The sequence below is a fragment of the Nomascus leucogenys genome, chromosome 1a, assembly GCF_006542625.1.
Source record: "Nomascus leucogenys isolate Asia chromosome 1a, Asia_NLE_v1, whole genome shotgun sequence".
Taxonomy (NCBI): Eukaryota; Metazoa; Chordata; class Mammalia; order Primates; family Hylobatidae; genus Nomascus; species Nomascus leucogenys.
Window position 1 is genome coordinate 48,694,618 of NC_044381.1, and position 20,173 is coordinate 48,714,790.

At 41.7% G+C, this 20,173-nt stretch overlaps 1 protein-coding gene across 7 annotated transcripts in view; it reads right to left on the bottom strand.

Moving 5' to 3' along the window:
• The window catches only part of NTRK2 (neurotrophic receptor tyrosine kinase 2), a 361,214-nt gene that overhangs the window by 91,954 nt on the left and 249,087 nt on the right, over positions 1-20,173 (bottom strand). For all 7 annotated transcript variants that reach the window (XM_003267478.4, XM_030809390.1, XM_030809384.1 and 4 more), the window contains one exon: positions 1,100-1,230. In XM_003267478.4, coding sequence (XP_003267526.1) covers positions 1,100-1,230 — 131 coding nt within the window. The remainder of the gene's footprint in view (positions 1-1,099; positions 1,231-20,173) is intronic.

A 20,173-nucleotide genomic window follows, 5' to 3' on the forward strand; every position in this document is an offset into this window, starting at 1 on the left:
CATTTAGTCTGCCGGATGACTCCAAGAATAATTTTATTTCTCAGTTGCGCCCATTATGTATGTACTGAAATATTTTAGTGTTAAGTATAACAGTCATGGAATAGACTCCTGATTTTCTAAAATGAAAAGTTGTCCTGGTTATAACTAGTAAATAAATGCCATTTGTAAAAATGTTTCCTGTTTGGCAGAAATAAAACACAGCAAAAAACTCAATTATCTTATATTAAGTCAAGAACTTACATTTTATTACATTAGCCATGTCCATATTCATTTGGAGCTTATTTCATTTTATAAATATATGCCTCTTTTAAGTGTTTTAAATATATATTACCCATTATTTTGGTGAGTTAAAAAATTTTTGAAAAAATATATGTAAAATACCTGAAGGCTTTTGTGCTATTTTTGTTAATTCTTGTGTTTTAGAGAGCTCAGTGGAAATTGTATCCCTTTCAATCATAATGCTTATCTAATTGAAGACCAGGACTCCTTTTTGAGTTTATGAGGACATGACTATGCTTCATTTTAGTAAAACCACCATGTCTCCTTGGGTGGTGAATTCCACAGGAGATGCCATCCAGGCCTGGATGAAATCATGCCTGTGCTATATAAAACCCTGGAGATTTGTATGCATCTGGGAGGGTCAAGGTAGAGAATTGAGTGGCACAGAGGCTGAGAGGGGAAGTGGAGTCCACAATCCTTTCTTCCAGAACCATAAACCTGACACAAGCTTCAGCTGAGCTTGGCACAAGCACCGAACAATTTGAGGAGACACATGTGAGTCTTCAGGACTCAGCTGGTCGAATTCTGTTTGGCCCCACTGACTTCCATCCAATATTCAATTAGCATGAACTTGGAAGAGTAGCTCAGAGCTCTTCACAGCCTGCAGACTTGTCAGTGGCCCCTGAGAAGAACCTCTGACAGTTGGATGTGCCCCAAATGTCCTTTCGACTGTCCATTTAGTTTAAAGGAATTTGGATACATCCACCATAGCTGGAACAATTTACTCCTGCATTGGCCACCAAAATATAATAAAATAGAGTTAAATTTCCACACGTAAGTGTGATCATGGTTAATGAGACATTCTGGAATGTTCTCTTACCTTCACTGCCACCAAGATCTTGTCCTGCTCAGGACAGAGGTTATAGCATTCAGCTAGGAACACTTTTCCAAAGGCTCCTTCGCCTAGCTCCCTTTTCAGAACAATGTTATGTCGCTTGATGTGCTGAACAACTGCAAAACAAAGACAGAACGGAAATTGGAATTGAAGCACGCAGAGGTGAAGGCAGCGGGTGAAGAGTTGGTGGCCTGTACCTGAGCTTCCAGGCCCAAGAGTCTCTCCTCTGTGCACAGTGAACCAAAGAAGCTGGGTGTCCATCTTCACAGTCCACCCCAAATGGCTGGGTGGAGGTTTCATCACCTTATTCTCCAGAACTCAGTTATTGTTTCTGATAAAACTAAAGTAGATACCTAGTTGCCGACTGCAAAATATCCTTGATAAACTTTATAGACTAAAAAAGGGGAGAAATGAGAAATTCACCTTAATGGCAGGCTTCTTATAAGCCAGATGCTTTGCATATATTTGTTAGTAGTGTGTCCAGCAGGGCAAAGCAGAGAGATAGCTAGCAATCCTGAATTCTTGGTTAAGCCATCTCAGATTCCTAAGGGAGACAGAGTCAGAGGATACAAAAGGAGAATGCAAGATCTTTGCATTGTTAATTAAGGTTTTGGCCTCACCTCAGTTTTAGCCTTCTAGTGGGGTGGGCTAAAACATGGTTGGGCCTCATTGACTTCCTTTGTTTGGATCAGAAACATCTAGACGTCTGCATTAAGGACTAGCTTCCTTAGCCTTGTTTTAAAATCATGGCTCAGTCTTGGCTCTCCAAGGCCAAGAAGAAACAAAAACAGATGATTCCCAGGACAAGAGAATGTTCCTGCCTACAGTCTGGAGCAGCGATGGCTCAAGTCATTCATCCATACACCCTCTTGGTGCACAAGGCAGGAGGCAGTTAAGGGTCCTCAGAAGCTCACTGGCTGCAAGGTGGAAACCAGAGAGGAAGCACACCAAAGGACAGAGGTCATGGAGGAGAGGCCCACAAGGAGACCCTGCAGAGGACAGAAGTACATGTGAGCTGTGCCTCCTCACTCAGCACGTTAAATGTTGAGTCCCTTGGCACGGGAGTTCCACTGGGTCTTGGCTGGTATTGTTTTCTGAACTCCTTGTTGCTGAATGGTAGTGCATTAAAAAGAGATTGTGATGCCCTCTAGAGCTTGGAATGTGTGGCCAACTATGTTCTCTCATTTCAGTCTCACAATCCTGTGACATAATCCTCTCTGCATTTTACAAGTGGGAAAACAGTCTGCAGGAATTTCCAAGATTCACAGTCTGGGAATGGAATTGGGATTTGAACCCGAGTCTGTCTGATTCCAGAGTTTATGTGTTTTCTTCTACTTCACAAAGTCTCTTTTCAATTGTAAACTGTACTAAACATGAGCGAAGACTTAATTTATAAGAGAAATAGAGAAAAAAGTAAAAACAATTGCCAGGCTTCCTCTCTGCTTAGTTCATCCTTCAAAGCCCCGTTCAAATTCTTACTCTCTCACAGAGCTTTCCAGGACCACTTTGACCACCAAAGACCTCTTTCTCTGAACTCACATTCTGTCACGGCTTATTCGTATTCTGATATATCCCCCAATTATATCACATGTGTAAGCTCCCAAGGTTAAGAGCAAGCCCTAAATATCTCCTGATGCCTCGTGCAACTCAAAGTAGAGGTTTAGTACTGCAGTGTAATTTGATAACATTTTTCAAAAATTTTTTTAATTGATTGTGAACTGCATTATAAGAAAATATCAACCATATCTCTGTAGTTTAATTTAAATTGCAGTAAATAATAATAATAAAATGGATACCTATGAACCCACCATCCCATTTAAGAAATAGAATATCACCAGTAACTTTGAAGCACCAATATGTTCTTTCCTGATTGTACCTGCATTCCTACTTATCTCCCAGAGCTTGTTCAGCTTCACCTGTTTTTCAACCTATGTTAAATGGAGTTATACTGTACAAATTCTTGCAGATCTTGCATCTCTCTCTCAACAGTGTCCTTGAGATTGGGTTATATTGTGTGTGTAGAAGCAATTATTTCCCTTATACCACTGTATAATATTCTGTGGAAGGACTGTACCACCGTTTATTTATCCATTCTATGTTGATGGACAGCCTGTTCAGTTTCTTTTTGGACACAACTTTACAGAAAATGCAAGTGGTAATTAAGATTTTGATTTAATGGGATTTTTTCCCCCCCGATAATTCATGTGGTTCAGAGCTGTGAATGCCTTTGTGAGCCTCGGGGAACTCAGGGTGATAAAAATCAAAAGGTCTTTTTATGAGCAACAATATTGATGACTATAAGAACGTATATTAATTTCTCATGCTCCAGTGGTGATGCCTGAATTTAAGAGGAGAGAAATGTGTTCATTAGGGAGAGTGCCCATATAAAGACACAAATGTAATTCTTGCAGATAATTAGCTGCCCTATTTAAATCTAATATTTAACTCCCTGGTTGTCACATGTTCATTGGGAATTAAATTCCCACTTGATTTACTTCTCACTCTAACCAGAGCAAGGCAAGTATTTAACTTTTTTTTTTTTTTTTGCATTTGATTACATACCTTCTATCTTTTCGTAGTCCAAGCAGGAGAAAAATTTGGTGGAAAATAAGTTTTTAAGGCCAAAGCCACAATTTCATCATTTCCAAAACTAAAATTGATTAAAGCAGTTTTCCCATGTTGACCTTGAAAGCAGGAAAGGTGCATCTTTTCTTTAGGAAATGGGCTACTATATTTGCATTTATCTGCTTTGTTATGCTTTTGGGCACTGATCATCTGAGCAGTGTCCTTTTGCCAGTGTATTCTCTCTAAATGGAATACATTTCTCTCTCTCTCTCTTTTTTTTTTTTTTTTTGAGACAAAGTCCCGCTCTGTTGCCCAGGCTGGAGTGCAGTGGCACGATCTCGGCTCACTGCAACCTCCATCTCCCAGGTTCAAGCGATTCTTCTTCCTCAGCCCCCTGAGTAGCTGGGACTACAGGTGTGTGTCACCACACCTGGCTAATTTTTTTGTATTTTTAGTAGAGATGGGGTTTCACCATATTGGTCAGGCTGTTCTCAAACTCCTGACCTCATGATCCACCCACCTCGGCCTCCCAAAGTGCTGGGATTACAGGCGTGAGCCACCGCGCCTAGCCAAATTTCTCTTTTTTAAGACTGAGCTACTTAGGGGCACAGGAATTCCGTATTTGTATTCCTGACAGTGCCTCGCAGTGCTGTGCATACAACTGGTGCTTTATAAATATCTGTGAAAAAATATGTTTAATAATAATAACCACAGACAAATACTACTTGACTATGTTATTTGAGTTAATTGAGGTCAACTCTTTTAAGTATGTAGGTGACAAAGTGGCTCTGTTCTCTGAGATGGCATCATCTAATCTGAAGCTTTCACATCATTGAACTAAGAACGTCTTCCCATTCTCCTTTAAGAAGGCATCAAAACTCATCCCAACTTGCCCATTTTCCATTTCCCTACAACACGACAAGAAGTCTCTAGTTATCCAGAACTATCCTCCCAATGTGGATTGCTTGTGCCTCTTCAGCTCCCCTGGACACCCCTCCACGGTGTACTCTGAGCTCACTGCCTGTGACTCCACAAGCTCCTTGTTTCCTCAACTCTCCTTAAACATCCCTTTACCTCCCTGATTTAAATAAAACCTCGGCAATGCACCAAGGATGCCCAAGCCTCTCAATTGGATGCCATCTCTATCCCTCATCACCTGGTACTTCAGGGCTTACACACCTGATTTCTGATCCTTTACTCCCTCTCCCTCCTGCTAGAGCCCCAGCTGTCTTGAAGCTTCTATCTTAGGGAGCCGTTAGCCTGCACCACCTCTGCTGACATCTCGGTTGCTCCTCTCACCCACTGAGCTCTGGGCCCACATTTTCCCTCTCCACCCTACCAGTGCCTTCCTTCTCAGGGTCCGAGCTCAGAAAGGCTCAGTAACCTGCCTAAGCTGTAACACCACTAGGCTGCCATTTCTCCTGCACCTTTCAACAGTGGAGCTAAGAGGCCAGACATCCAAAGGTTTAGTTTGGCTGATTGTGTGACATTAGGCTAACTTTTCCTGAGAGTAAGACTTCTGTAATGAAGGAAGCAATGCCCTGATTCACATTCTGGACAAACTCCTATCTCATTGTGGTCTAAGACTTTGAATATCACTGTCTTGAAGGGCTCTGTGGACAATTTTTGATTCACTTTACACAAAATATCCTGAGTGAAGCATGCCTAAGGATTCCATGATAAATAAGCTATCACATAAGCATGCAAAATTCTCACATGCTTCCTTTCTCTGTGATCAGCCAATCCGCTGCTCTTAACTTTGGAGACTTGAGCAAAATCACCTTAAACCCAACATAAGCAACTGTAATAAGAAATAAATAAGAGGCTGGGTGTGGTAGCTCACACCTGTAACCCCAGCACTTTGGGAGGCTGAGGTGGGCTGATCACTTGAGGTCAGGAGTTTGAGACCAGCCAGGCCAACGTGGTGAAACCCTGTCTCTATTAAAACTAAAAAAATTAAACGGACATGGTGGCATGCACCTATAATCCCAGCTACCCAGAGACTGAGGCAGGAGAATTGTTTGAAACCAGGAGGCAGAGGTTCCAGTGAGCAGGGATTGTGCCACTGCACTCCAGTCTGGGCAACAGAATGAGACTCTCTCTCAAATTAAAAAAAAAAAAAAAAAAAAGAACCAAACTCTACCATGAATGACTTCCTAGATTTGAAGGAAAACTCAAAACAATCACTTATTTAAAAAAACAAGTTTTATAGAAAAATTTCTGTGTAAAATTCACCCTGCCAAAGGAAAAGGAGGAATCAAATAAGAGCTGTAGGAAAAACACCACCAAACTTGTGTGATCTGCACCCTGTCTGGGCAACCCTGTCACTGATGGAATTTTTCAGAATGGAAATGTGGTGCCCTTGGTCATTTGTCCCATGAGTGCCAAAAGTGAACTGACTTCCGGCTTTGTGTTCGTATCACATTAGAGTCCTGAAAAATGCATTGCGTCGCAATGTGTCTTCAGCAGTTGACATAGATGCTTGTAGTTTCAGATTGCTTAAATCAAATTCTGGTATAGATTCCTCCCAGAAGTACATATTCTATATATACACACAGGCAATAGATAAAGTATTACTCCATGTCTACACCCATTGCTATGAAATCTAAAACTAATAAAAAATAAATATAACTTAATTCATTTAAGGTCTCAGATAGGAAATGTGCCTTTCCCATTTCCTCAATAATGGGGTTTCATAGATACTCTTGGCCCAGTGGACTTATTCCACTAAACATATGGACTTTCAACAGAGACATTTATTCAGTATCTAATATATGCCAAGGACAAAGCAACCTGCAGTTAAAAAGAGAGAGATCTTAAAGTTTTCAGGAGAAAGATTAAAAGTAATATACTCTAGAAGATAATGTCCTGTACTGGAAGTGCCCGAAATTCTCTCTCTCGGTTTCCCTGTGGTCCTAAATGCAGAGCCCGCCTTTAGCAGTTCCATCTCCCAGAACCGAATAGTGTGATAGGAAAAGAACTTAAAGATCATTGAGACTGGCTCCCTCAGGTTTGACAGATCAGTGAGAGGCTTGGCACAGTGACATGACTTTCCCGGGGCCACACAGCTAGAAGGTGACCGAGCTAGGATTCAGGTTCCCTCCCTCCCAGAAAAGCAACCCTTGGACTCTGAAATAGAGGATGCTGGTTCATACTGAAGACAGAGAGGGTTTCCTGACATTAAAGTGAAAACAGGTATTTCATTTAGTTAATATCTTTTCTACTAGAAATACTTGAAACACTCATGTTTATCATCTGAAATGAACCACACATCTCATAATAAACAATTTCATTAGAAAACTACTGATAAATATAAAATATGAATGTTAAAAGCAGAATGTAAATGTTAAATACTTCAAAAAATGCTTGAACTTGATATAAAATAAAATTAACAAAAATGATTTTCCAAATATCTTAATGTATTAGCAGCATATTGAATCAGGTAAAATCATCGACCTTATAAAAACAAATTTGTGTGAAAGATAGAAACTATGTTTTAAAGTTTCACCTACATTTTTATTAAGATATAAGTTGGTACTAAATTAAAAAATAAATGCAATTAAGACCACAGACATAAAACACACCAGAACAAGAAAAGGCTAAATATTCATAAATAATATTAAGGATGAAATAGAGCACGTAACAAGACTGAGCCATTCTGAAGCACTTCTCAGCAAAAATTCCCAATGTGCATTATCATCAATTAATTTCATATCCCTCTGAATGAGGTCAATAGCCACACTTATTTTACAGATGACACCTCAGTTAATTGACTTACTTGTGGCCATAGAGCAATCCACTTACTTATCCTTTTCCAAGTACTATTTCCAATGAAATGAGGAAATAGGGAGGGAACAGGGTGCCTAACCTGTGTTGATTGCTATTATGGGCCAGAGAATGTGCTAAGAGATTTACAGGACTTATCAATTGTCATAGCAATCTGGAAGGGTATTCTTACCTCCATTTTCAAACTAAGGAAACAAAGAGGAGGACTGGATTAGCTACATAACTCATGTGAGATTGTATAATTAGTAAGAGGCAGGGTTTGAATTCTTTCCACTACAACATACCTTGCCTTGGCCTTCCTACAAAAAACAAGCGAAAGAGAAAGCATATGAATTCAGCTGTGCCTATATAGGAAATCAGAGGTCTATTTCTATCAATTTACTTCAATAAACTTTTACTATGCACCTACTAAAAGTGCCTCAGCATTTTCTCGGGCCTAGAAAAAGAGAAGAGTAAAATAATCCCTGTCTTCAAGGACCTTATAACCTAAAGGGCAGAAAAACCCATGTACATATATCTTTCATGCCATTTACTTACATCTTTGCTCCATTCACAAAAGATTTTAGGTACTATAAACGACACAAGGAAAACAAAAACTGTAATAATAATTGAAGTCAAGAGAAATAAAATAGGAAGTTAAGACAAGGTGTTAAGTAGAAATGCAAGCATGAAGATTCTAGGGTCCTCAGTGGTTATTAAACTTAAGTTATAATTTGATCCTAAGCTTGCTGGCGGGAGAAGCCAAAAATAAAACACAATAATTTACAAAATTTTGGCTACTCATAAATAAAAACACAGGGATCCCTTCTTCATGAAGTAAGATTCTTCATGACAGTTTGTTTTCAAAGGAATGTTTCAAATCGATTTTACAAAAGGGATGCTGATAGGCACAATGATCAACGTCCTCACAAATGTCTCCAGAGTAAGAAGTGAGTTTCCTAAAAATAGTAGTCATAACAGAGATCAATAAGAAATGAACACATGACACAAAAGCTATCTTCAGCCAAGGCATTGCATAAGGAGTCCATAGCTCTTATCATAAGGACATTAAAATAAACACCTATGGGCATACTCAAGAATGCTTTGGGCATGGAGTTGACAAATAGGTGTAATTTCCCCTAATCCACTGCTGAGCCTGGAATACATGAGACAACCAAAACTATTTTATTAACAAATAATAATACAAACATGTAAAAATAGATGAGTAATTGAATAAGAGAAAAAATGGTGAGAAACAGAACACTTAAGAGGGGAGAAGAGAAAGAACCAGGATGAGGAGAAAGAAAAGTCCAGAGTGGATTTAGGAAAGGTGGTTTATCTTGGTTTTTCCGAAAGAGGAACAGCAGGCAACACGCCATAAAAAAAGAAAGAAACCAGGCCGGGTGCGGTGGCTCATGCCTGTAATCCCAGCACTTTGGGAGGCCGAGGTGGGCGGATCACCTGAGTCCGGAGTTCAAGACCAGCCTGACCAACATGGAGAAACCCTGTCTCTACTAAAAATTCAAAATTAGCAGGGCATGGTGGCACATGCCTGTAATCCCAGCTACTTGGGAGACTAAGGCAGGAGAATCGCTTGAACCCGGGAGGCAGAGGTTGCATTGAGCTGAGATCATGCCATTGCACTCCAGCCTGGACAACAAGAGTGAAACTCCATCCCAAAAAGAAAGAAAGAAAGAAAGAAGGGAAGGAAGGAAGGAAGGAAGGAAGGAAGGAAGGAAGGAAGGAAGGAAGGAAGGAAGAGACTGGATTATGGAGAGCTTTGAATATCTCACTAAGTAGTTCAGACAAGTTCTGGCACTAATAAATATGACTTCCTTCTCTGTGCCTCCCCTTCCTCATTGTTAAATAAGGGAGTTTGGACTACATGGCATCTTAGGTCTGCCCCAGCTCACACACTCCACAGCCATGAGTCCATGATTTTACATTATATATGTGAGTTCTGGGGAGCTGTTGAAGACCTTTGAGCAAGGTAAGAAGTGATCAGGGCAAGTCTTTAGAGAGATTCATCTGGCTGGACTAAAACTGGAAGCAAGGAAGCCAGTGAGGGCATAGCACTAGAACTTGTGCTCACAGAGGCTGGTACAGAGCTGAGGGCGGGCTCCATCCCGTCCCTCATCCATCTTTCCTCTCCAGCCTCTTGCCTGTCAAAAGTCTACAGCTCAGCAAGACTCTTGTGGGAAGTGCTGTCCCCAGCCACAGAAGCTGTAGTCAGATCTATGACCCCAAAGGGTACAGAGGATGTCACCAAAAACGAATCCTCAGAGAATGACTACGAGCAAAATCAGGGCAAGACAGAAAACAAAATGAAAATGAACTAATCAGAGGCAGGAGAGGGCCATGGATCATAACCACGAAGACAACAGAAGGCAGCCTGCCCTGGGTAGTGTCCTGAATGGGAAGTGAGGAAATGGAAGCCAGGACTGGAGAATGGAGGCCGAGCCTGTGGGAAACTGGGGAGGGGGCGGAGGATGCAGGGGCAGACAGGTCCATCTAGAGACAGCACCATGGCTCCAGCACATGGGGGTTAGGGGCTGTTTTGAGGTTTGAGAGTATTTGTAAGTTAAGAGGAACAGTTGAGGGTCAGAAATAAAATAGCTCCAAAAAAAAAAAAAAGAAGAAGAGAAGAGAAGAAGGCAGAGGAGATAACTGCTGGAAGAGATTCCTAGGGAAGGTGCAGAGAGGGCAGTGGGGTGGGGGCGCAGAAAAATTCTGAACAGAGAAGAGAGATTTTCAGTGAGCTAACTTCTGAGGGCCTCAGGCCCTCATAGCACTGGGCCACCGAAGGAGAAAGTGGACCTTCAGAGATTCCCAAGGGGCCTAGACACGCAAGCCATCCTAAGCCTCTCCATTTAGCCTTGCATTTATTTGGTGCAGTGATCGACTAGACACACTGCTGCAAATCAACTTTACATTTCTGGGAGGGCACCAGGGACCTATAGATGCCTCATACAACATCCAGTGCCAGCAAATGGCCCTTTCCTCACTAGACTAATGTTTAATACCCCAAATGAGAGCAAGTATCCATAGGAGTGGAGGGAGAAAGGCTTAATTTAACCTGCACGTTACAGCAGATAAAAGCAATGGAATTATTTGAAGTTAAATTCCCAAAACTTCTAGAAAAAAGCCAAGGGGGGAAAGCCCCAGAAATCTTTCAAGCTGTTAGACTAAAAAGAACACCACATTTCAAAATACACATACGGTACATCCTTCGCTTTGACATCCCCGAACAGCCAAAATTATATCTGTTCTACACACTGGCATGTGGTAGAATTGGATTGATTTGCCCTGACAGCTCTCCCCGCTGGAACAATACTTGTCAGTCAGTCCCGGCAATGTTTGTATTTTCAAGAATCGTTATGCAGCGTGATTGTACAAAATCCTGGCAGGTGGGCCAGACAGTCTTATCTCTGACTCTGTGTCCCTGTGCCCTAAAGTTCTTCCTGCTCTCAAGGCTGGAAAGCCTCATGCTTTCAACCCTTGTACCTCCCACGCTGTGTGCATAAACCTCCTCTTTCTCTTTCTTTCTTTCTTTCTTTCTTTCTTTCTTTCTTTCTTTCTTTCTTTCTTTCTTTCTTTCTTTCTTCTTCTTCTTCTTTCTTTCTTTGAGACAGGGTCTCACTCTATCATACAGGCTGGAGTGCAGTGCAGTGGCAGATCACAGCTCACTGCAGCCTCAACCTCCTGGATTCAAACAGTCTTCCCACCTCAGTCTCCCAAGTAGCTGGGAGTACAGGTGTGTGCCACCACACCAGCCATAAACCTCCACTGAGGTCTCTTTGCTAGTGTCTGTTTTATCCCTGGTATCCTCCACTCCTGTGCCCTCCCCACAAAAACTTTTCTTCCTTCAACAATTTAAACTAGTAGCTACTACAGTTTTTTGTTTGTTTGTTTTTGTTTTTGTTTTCGTTGTTGTTTTTGAGATGGAGTCTCACTCACGCTGTCGCCCAGGCTGGAGTGCAGTGGCACAATCTCGGTTCACTGCAACCTCTGCCTCCCGGGCTCAACCTCCCGGGTAACTGGGATTTTTTAGGTGTGTGCCACCATACCCAGCTAATTTTTGTATTTTTAGTAGTGATGGGGTTTTGCCATATTGGCCAGGCTGGTCTCCAACTCCTGACTTCAAGTGATCTGCCCGCCTCGGCCTTCCCAAGTGCTGGGATTACAGGCATGAGCCACCGCACCAGGCTGCTACTACAGTTTTCTAATTGACTTCTTTAAGTAAGTTGGCTTTTACCAATGAACCTCTGAAGGAATGTTCCCATGGTGGAAGAAATCTTTTTTTTTTTGGTGGGGATAAATTAAAAAATCACACCAGTGGTTATTCAGGGGCTTCCCTGACCTGTATCTTAATGAATGAACATTATATTTTTACATAGACATATGGAGTATCTTCTCTGTGCACATACTCTAATGAGGGCACAGGAATAGGTAAGAGAAATAGAGCAATGACAATAACACAATCAGAATGTGATAAACAGCGATAACAGTGACAAGCAATGTGTTCTGCAGCTGGGCAACTCAGAAAGGCTCCATGGAGTCATCGGGGCCAACTTTACAAAAACAGGCTGGAGTTTTTAATGGGGAAAGCTCTGAACAGAGGAAGGAGCAAGTGCTCAACCTATTAAGAGGCTGGTGGGCATTTTTTGAGGTCCAGAACTCCATGCAAGCTTCCCAGGCTGCTCTCCTCAGCTGTAGACTCTACCCCAATTCCATAGAAGGCAGAGGCTCAGCAGAGCTCACAACCACTGATACATGGCCAATGTCTGAAAGGCGGAGGGTCACAGGCAGTATTTTTGGAGGCATCCCAAATGGCTTCCATCTCTGGATGGTTTTCAGATCGGTTAATATGCAAAGCAGAGTCCTGTGCTATTTCCTCTTTAATATGCTTATTTGAGAGCTCTTATTTTAAAAGGTAGTGTTAATATCTATTTTCCTAAAAGGATTTTGCAATACTTCCAAAACCTTTCAAACCAACCTACTTTCCCCCACTCCTTCATTTACCATTTAATCATCTAAGAGAAAAAGAACTGTGTTTGGTGCTGTGGAAGACTCAAGGATGAATAAGAGGAAGGGGAAGTCAGTGGTTGTTAATTGCACATTAGCTGTGTGCTGGGCATATTTTAGGCATTGTGCATGCATTTTCTGATTCAAATATCCTGATGGGCCTCGGGAGAGACATCACTGTCCCCATTTTGGGGATGTAGTAACTGGGTCTTGAAGACGTTAAGGAAGGTGCCCAAAGTTATGCAGCTGGAAAGTGGGCAAGGCATGCCAGAATTGCTTCAAAGCCCACACAGTCTCTCCCTATAGAACATGATTCTTTTGCTCAAAAGATGGAGAGTCTAACAGGGAGATGAGATAAGTATACAAATAAAGTTGTAAAAGGCAGAATGTAAAAACTGCCATAACACGTGTAAAAATTACTGGGTTAAGGGTATTAGAAGAAGCAAATCCTTTGAGCATAGGGTTTGGGGTTGGAAGATGTGCCCTTTGAACTCTCTCTAGTAAGCTGAGCAGAACTTGAAGTGTTGGTTGGAAAGAGAACATTGTTGGACACAATGAATTGTGACATTTCCAGGACGGCAGGATGCCACTGACCCAGTCATATGCTGGGCTTTCAGTGAAGACGTCCACATGGAAGAACAAATTCTGAAAACTATTTCGGTTGAATCACATGAAATTGCCATTCATACAGGTCAAAAATGAACCAATGCTATTTCATATAGCTCAACCTAATTGATCACCAAGTCATATCTTCACACACAGCACCCCTGAATTTTAGGAAAAAAATCCATAGTTTGTTTTAATTTTAAGAAAAATATTAAAAAAGCAATACATGCACATAACAAGCTAAGTAATACCAAAGAGTTTAAGATGGAAAGAAATTGTTCCTTTCCACAATCCTTTCTGTCATTGGTCCCACTCTCCTGGGCAGCCAATTTGAACACATTTGATTTTTGGTTTTCTGGGTATTATGTCCATAACTCTAATGAATATGCTTATAACTTCTGCTCAGGTTTTCTCACTTATTAATTCCCCACTACATAGAGGAGGATTTAGCTTGCACTATCTCTTATCTCCTCTCAAGAATTGGGAGTTGCATTATTTTTCATTCTTCTATTAACTATCTTTCATCCTTATATCTTTATTCCAGCCATATCCTGACACTACTTTTCTGAATAGCTCTTATAAGAATATAAGAACAGTGCAGGCAGGAAAGACAAAGACTGTATAAAATCAGTGGAATATTACTATAGCCTATCCCCAGAAGTCAAATAACCCTTTCTCTGCAGCCACCAGATGTATTTTTTTGTCCCCTGCCTCTTTACACCCTCCATATCAATGAGTTGCAGAATCTCTGGTGTGAATTCATGTCAAGAAGCACTGGTGTTAAAAGTAGTTTATGAGCTGAGGGCAGATTTATAAAGTGAGAGTCACAGTGCTTGGGTTCCTCTCCTCTGTCTTGAGATAAGGATTTGTTTTGTATGCTTCTGTCAGCTGGAAGACTGCCACACTTTGCAGTCCATGCTACAAACTCAGCTTTTGAGGACAGTAATAAGAACTGTACAACAAAGTCACATTTACCTAATCATACTGCTTCAGAAAAAAGAGAATTACTCCACCCATTGGGCTTTGGGGTCCTTTGGGGTCCTGGTGAAGATACTGCAGAGGGTCAGACTAATCTGGCTGCTGTTATGGCTCCCACATTTTGTCATGAAGTCCCTTCTCCTGGGAGAGCTTCAGTGATGCTATTATGCAGGGAACTACTTACGCTGAGTGATAAAAAATTCTGTTCTTATATGTTAGTATGAACCATTTACATCTGGGATTGGCATGGTCTAAAGTATTAAAATGGCATCAAATATTCCGAATAGATTATATTGGGGAAATTCACTCAAGAATAAGCCAACGTTAAATTATACTGAAATTTATGCTGAAGTTGAGGAAGTAATCTGCTGATGACACTGGCCCTGTGGGGATGGCTGAAAGATTCTAATACTTCCAGCAACACCTCCTTAGAAAGGTATTGAAGAAATCCCTTTAGATTGGTGAGGTGAGGGCATCAGCTGGCCTCTTACCCATAACGGTGAAGTGAAGGGCAATGTAAGTCCTAATGGATGAGATTTTTCAACAGATTTCTGGAAGGGAGATGGGGGCGTGGCTTCCATGTTAATGCATGAAACAGAGTAGAAGAATCCTCGCCTCAGAACATGCTGTAGTGGAGTCAGCGGTAGAGGCAGGACTGCCCCATTTGATGGAGGCTAGAATAGCTCCAGGCTTGGGGCCAGCAGGTGCAACAGAGGGAAGGAGTGGGAAAGAGCTTAAGCACAAAGGAAGGACAACTGGATGAGTGGTGTGCACTGCCACCTCCAGTCTGGAAGAGTACCAGATGGCCTGTTATTTATCCTCAGGCCAAAAACAGACAGGTCTCAGTCTTGCCTGCGTGGACAAGGCTCTAGGGAGAGCCTTACCTGTCAAGAGAATTAAACCATCTGCAAAGAAAGTGAGGATCTAACATTGAACTCAGGTCTCTTCTCTGATCTAGGGTCCCCCAACCTAAGACTACTTCAGTCAACCAACAGTATTTGTAAAGAGAAAAAGAAAAGTCCCTCCACCTTATGAATGTGAACATAATTATAATGAAATGAACAAGAGTGAGATCCTTGCTAGCCAATATAAAGCCACCCTTGCTGAACAAGACCCAATGAGACAAAGTAGGAAAAGTGAAAACCACAGACGAAAGAGACCTAGAGGCAGGGGTCTGGTGGTGTTAAAGTGGAGACTGAAAATGACCACAATTTTCCGGCAAGGAATAAGAGGCAGAATGGAAGCTTCAGTTCAATTGTGGCCATCAACTAACTACGTGACTTACAGAAATTCACTTACTGTATTTGTTCCCTTTGATTTCCTTTTTCTAGCTGCAAAGTGGGAATAAAAATACCTGATCCTCACAACCTCATGGGGCACTGGAGGGAACAGAATGGTATTCCTAATAAAAAGCACTCTGAACAATGAAACGTACAATAAATGTTATACGGTGCGGCCACTGCTATTTAGCAATTTGGCCCTCAAGATTACACAATGGCTCACAGATATATTTTACTGGTTCAACTTAAGTTAAATATTACAGACAAACCACAATAATAATGGGGCCTTCTGTTCTTGCAGCACTTTAAGGCTCATAAAGTACTCTCACATGCAATTTTATTTGAGCATTAAAACGACTCTGTGAAACGGGCTGTGAAAAAATACCTTGAGTTCCATTTTACAGCTAAGGGAACAGAGGCTTAAAGAGGTCAAGGGCCCATTCAAGGCTACATGACTTGTCAGTTAAAGAGCCAGGCCTTAAACTTGGCCTTTCAATTCCAAGTTCAATATTCTTTACACAAGAGGAGCATACTAGGCATTCTGGAGACTAAGAATCAAGAAAGCAAAAAGTTCATCCTGGAGATGAAGCTTTGTAGGTAAGACACTAATATCACTGCAAGAATCTAGACTAAAAACAGTGCCAAGCATTTGCCTACTAGAGTGATAGGAACTCAAGAAAGAAGCTGATGTGGATGGTAACTATCGGAAAGGCTTCATACACACAAAAGGGTCTAAAGTGAGATGTGAAATATGTATTTATCTGAATGGGCAGAGAGGCAAAGTAGGGATCTTTAAAAAAAGGCAAATAGCAAGGCACCAAGGCAGGGTGGTAGGACTAGGATTCCTCTGCTCAATCAGGGGTATGACGCAAGGTGGTGGCATGTAAGTTTCAATGTATGTGTAGATAGGGGACCAGACCATAGAGAGCTTGAAGGTTAGATGAGGGGGTCTAGATTTGATTGTATAAGCAGATGGGAGCTATTATAGGTTCCTTAATGAGGGAATGGCATTATCTAAATAGCATATCATCTGGTAGCAATATGCATGGTGTATTAAATGAAAGTGTGCAGAAGCAGAGAAACAAGCTAGAAGGTTGTTGCATTAATAAAAGCATTATCAATGAAGTTCTAGATTATAGTGGTAGTGATGAAAATAAAAGGGAAGCTATAAATTCTAACAGCCAAGTGATTTTATAATTGGAATGAAAGAATTATTCACTCGGCTACCACACACAACATGACTCTCAGGAACATAAATAGCTTTCTCAATCATATTTTCCCTTAACCATGCTGCCAAATTAAGTGATCACAGAGTTGCCAAAGCAAAGAGTTTGTTAAAAAAACATAAATTTGTCATAAAAGGTCCCTTATTTCATCCATTGGTCTTCTATCCCAGGCTCTTCAAAAGTAAAAAGATTACACTCATGCATAAACACCGTGTGGATCCCCTTCAGACCTCCCCAATGCAAATAACTATGGAGTCATGGTATGTGAATCCCTGCATATAATGTCAGAAGGTGTGGTCATGTGTCACCATTCACTGGACCCATGTCAGGCAAGGACATGCAGGTGAAGACAGGTGCAGAAGCAGATGCAAAGAAGCCCCCATTGTGGAGCAAAGGAGAGGGGCAAAGGAGGGGGAAAAGAGGTAGGAAGACATAAATGCATATGACAATGCGTATGATGGCCAGCCAGTTCCTAATACCTGATTGCTTGGCCCTGTTGGAGTCTTGGTTCCTGATACTGCCTTTCCAGCACTTGTTATCTAAAGCCCTGCTTCAAAGCAAAAGGGTGAATGAATGAAAACTGTGCCTTTCTGTTGCTTGACAAGGGGGTTCACAGACGTGATTGTATTTGAACATAGCTACAGCCTCCACTTTTGTAAGTCAATTGTAATAAAGACTTACTTCCCCTTTAAATTTCAATTGCAGTGCTGTGCTTTCCATTCTCTCTTGATTTCGGTGTGTGGGCACACCCAGACACCTCACAGGCTGCACTGACAGCTGCTTGCCAGTCAATGAAGTCACATTACTCTGTCATGAGGATGTGTGAAATAAGCTGCCTCCCAGGAGGTGGGCAGAGGCATTCAGGATGCAATCAATGCAAACAGGATTTTTCTCTCTCTGGTGCCTGACTGTTTTGTTGGCTCATTGAGCAGAGGAGTGAACAAGCTTCACTGGGTGCAGAACTGTATTTAGGAAAAGCCCTTTCTTTTTATTGTCATTATATGTGATAATAACTGCATGAGATTGTCACTCTTAGATTTACTCTGCTTGGACAAAGTAGGCTGCCTGTTCTTGGAAAAATCCAACAGAACTGACCTCTTTTTACCACGGAAATGTCAACAGCAATTATACAACCAGTACTCCCTAGGCAAGAACACTTGAATCAGAGCTCCTCCAAGGGCTGTGAGGGCTGTGGACAAACTCGATCACTGTCATGATATCTTTAGCACCTCGAAGCATCTCCCTTACAGCTAAACATTACAATGCTCCATGCCATGCAGCTGTCATTGCAACCAAGAAGCTGCCTGACCCAGTGCTCCTTCCACTGCACACGTGCTTATGGGCTGTCATCCCACCAGAATGATCTCCATCCCAGACTCCAGAAACCCAGAAATGATCATCAAAACCAAGTACCTGACAGCTTGATTGTATTATTTCATGGAAATTCAATACTCAATTTAAAAAACAACTTTGAAAGAGGAATACTTATTTTGGGTCAAATGCACTTACATAACGTATGATGGTGTACAAAAACGGTTTGTCTCACCTGACACCATTGACTGCCAACAAGGACTTCTAGGCCCCCAAAGTCAAACCTCTCTCCAAAACCAACCAAAGCCAAACAGCAGGCTTATTTGTTTAAATAAGAAACGTACATTGAGAAGAAAGCTGCAGGACACTGAGACAGTAGGAGGCTGCGGAAGGCTAATTAACAGGACCAGGAGAAGGGAGTGTGACAGACTTTCACACACAAGGGAGCTGGCAGCCCTAACTAATTAGCAACAATTAATTTTATGGTAGGAGCAAGAACACGTGTATTATGTTCTATAAAAGCTTAATAGATGTCACCATAAATCACTGCCATCTCTCTCTTGAAATTCAACTTGTAAGCAGGCTAACTTGAAATCTTCAGGAATTAACAATATAGATCAGCTAAGCCTTGGATCTTAATATGCAAAGAAAGTTTTTTTCTCTGCCACTTGGTCTTTGACTAATCTCAGCTCTCATAATCAAAGTCAGCAGTATCAGGCTCAGCTGCACCCAGACCCTGAACCAATTCTCATTAAGGAAGGCAAGAAATAAGCAGCCTTAGGCTTGCTCCTAATGGGATCTGTAGTCCACTGTGCTGCTCTAGATCTGATGTCCTGTGTGCCTGGAATGAGCTTCCCGCCTGAGCTGGAAAACAGATGTCTTCTTATGTGTTTCCACCTATTGATTGGTAGTGCCTGCATGGGACATTATGTTGAGAGGATTGTGGGCCTAGTGGGAACCAGTACCATGATCAACTAGTAATGTCTCCTGAGTACTAGGATGAAGAGTACCGATATTTTTAACCACCCTGCCTATCCCTTTTTGTTGACTAACGTTTTCCTTTAGTTTCCTAAACAATATTTTAGCTCTCTTCTGAGTCAAGAACCCACTGTGACACATAGCTACATCCTTCTAGGCTCCTTCTTCTAATGGTTCCATTTTATTTCTCATCCTCTCTGGCCCTTGATGGGATGCTGCTTTTGGGAGGACAGAGTAACTGTAGCTAGGACTCTTCTGCTTGCTAAACTACTTCTGTTGCTACGATCCAGCAACTACACTGGAGAGACTTGGAACAGAGGTAGACTTGACCTACCCTTTGTAGCACTGCACGTTGCGGACTCTGGACTGATAGATTTCAAATGCCAGATTTTAGCCAGGTGAGCTCCCCAGTTTGGACCCTACCAATCCTAAACCTCCTTAAGTCTAAACTGTTGTATCAACCTCATTATCCCAAAGTCAAATGCCTCCTTCATAATCATCTCTTTCACACTGAGCAGGACACTTCTCTAGTGATTTGGGGAAAATATAATTTCAGTTAAGAAGACACATATATACCAAGTGTTCTTCTACACTTGAGTAGTTTTATTAATTTTCCAGAAAGCTCAACATCTGGGGAACCATAGTGGTAAATTAAAATACAAGAGATGTAACTTCTGCTTCTGGGAAGATGGAGTAGATGTACTTTTCTCAATTTTTCCCACTAAGTACAACTAAAAACCCTGGACAACTGTCTTAGTCCCTTTCTATTGATATAAAGAAATACCTGAGGCTGGGTAATTTATAAAGAACAGAGGTTTATTGGGCTCACAGTTCTGAGGCTGTACAAGAAGAATGGTGTCAGCATCTGCTTTTGGAGAGGGCCTCGGGTTGCTTCCACTCATGGGAAAGGGAAAGGGAGCTGGCCTGTGCAGAGAACACATGGCTAGAAAGAGTGGAAGCAAGAGAGAGAGTGGAGGAGGCACCAGCCACTTTTCAACAACCAGCGCTCTCAAGAAGTAAAAGTGTGAGAACTCATTATCTCAAGAATAGCACCATTCATGAGGGCTGCATCCCCACAGTCCAAACATCTCTCACCAGGATCCGCCTCAACACTGGGGATCACATTTTAATAGGAGACTTGGTGGGGCCAAACAAACCATAGAGTAACATACACTAAGCCAGGGGTCTCCAACCCCCCGACTGTGGACTGATACTGATCTATGGCCTGTTAGGAACTGGGCCACACAGCAGGCAGTGAGCAGTGGATGAGTAAGCATCACCACCTGAGCTTTGCCTCCTGTTAAATAGGCAATGGCATTAGATTC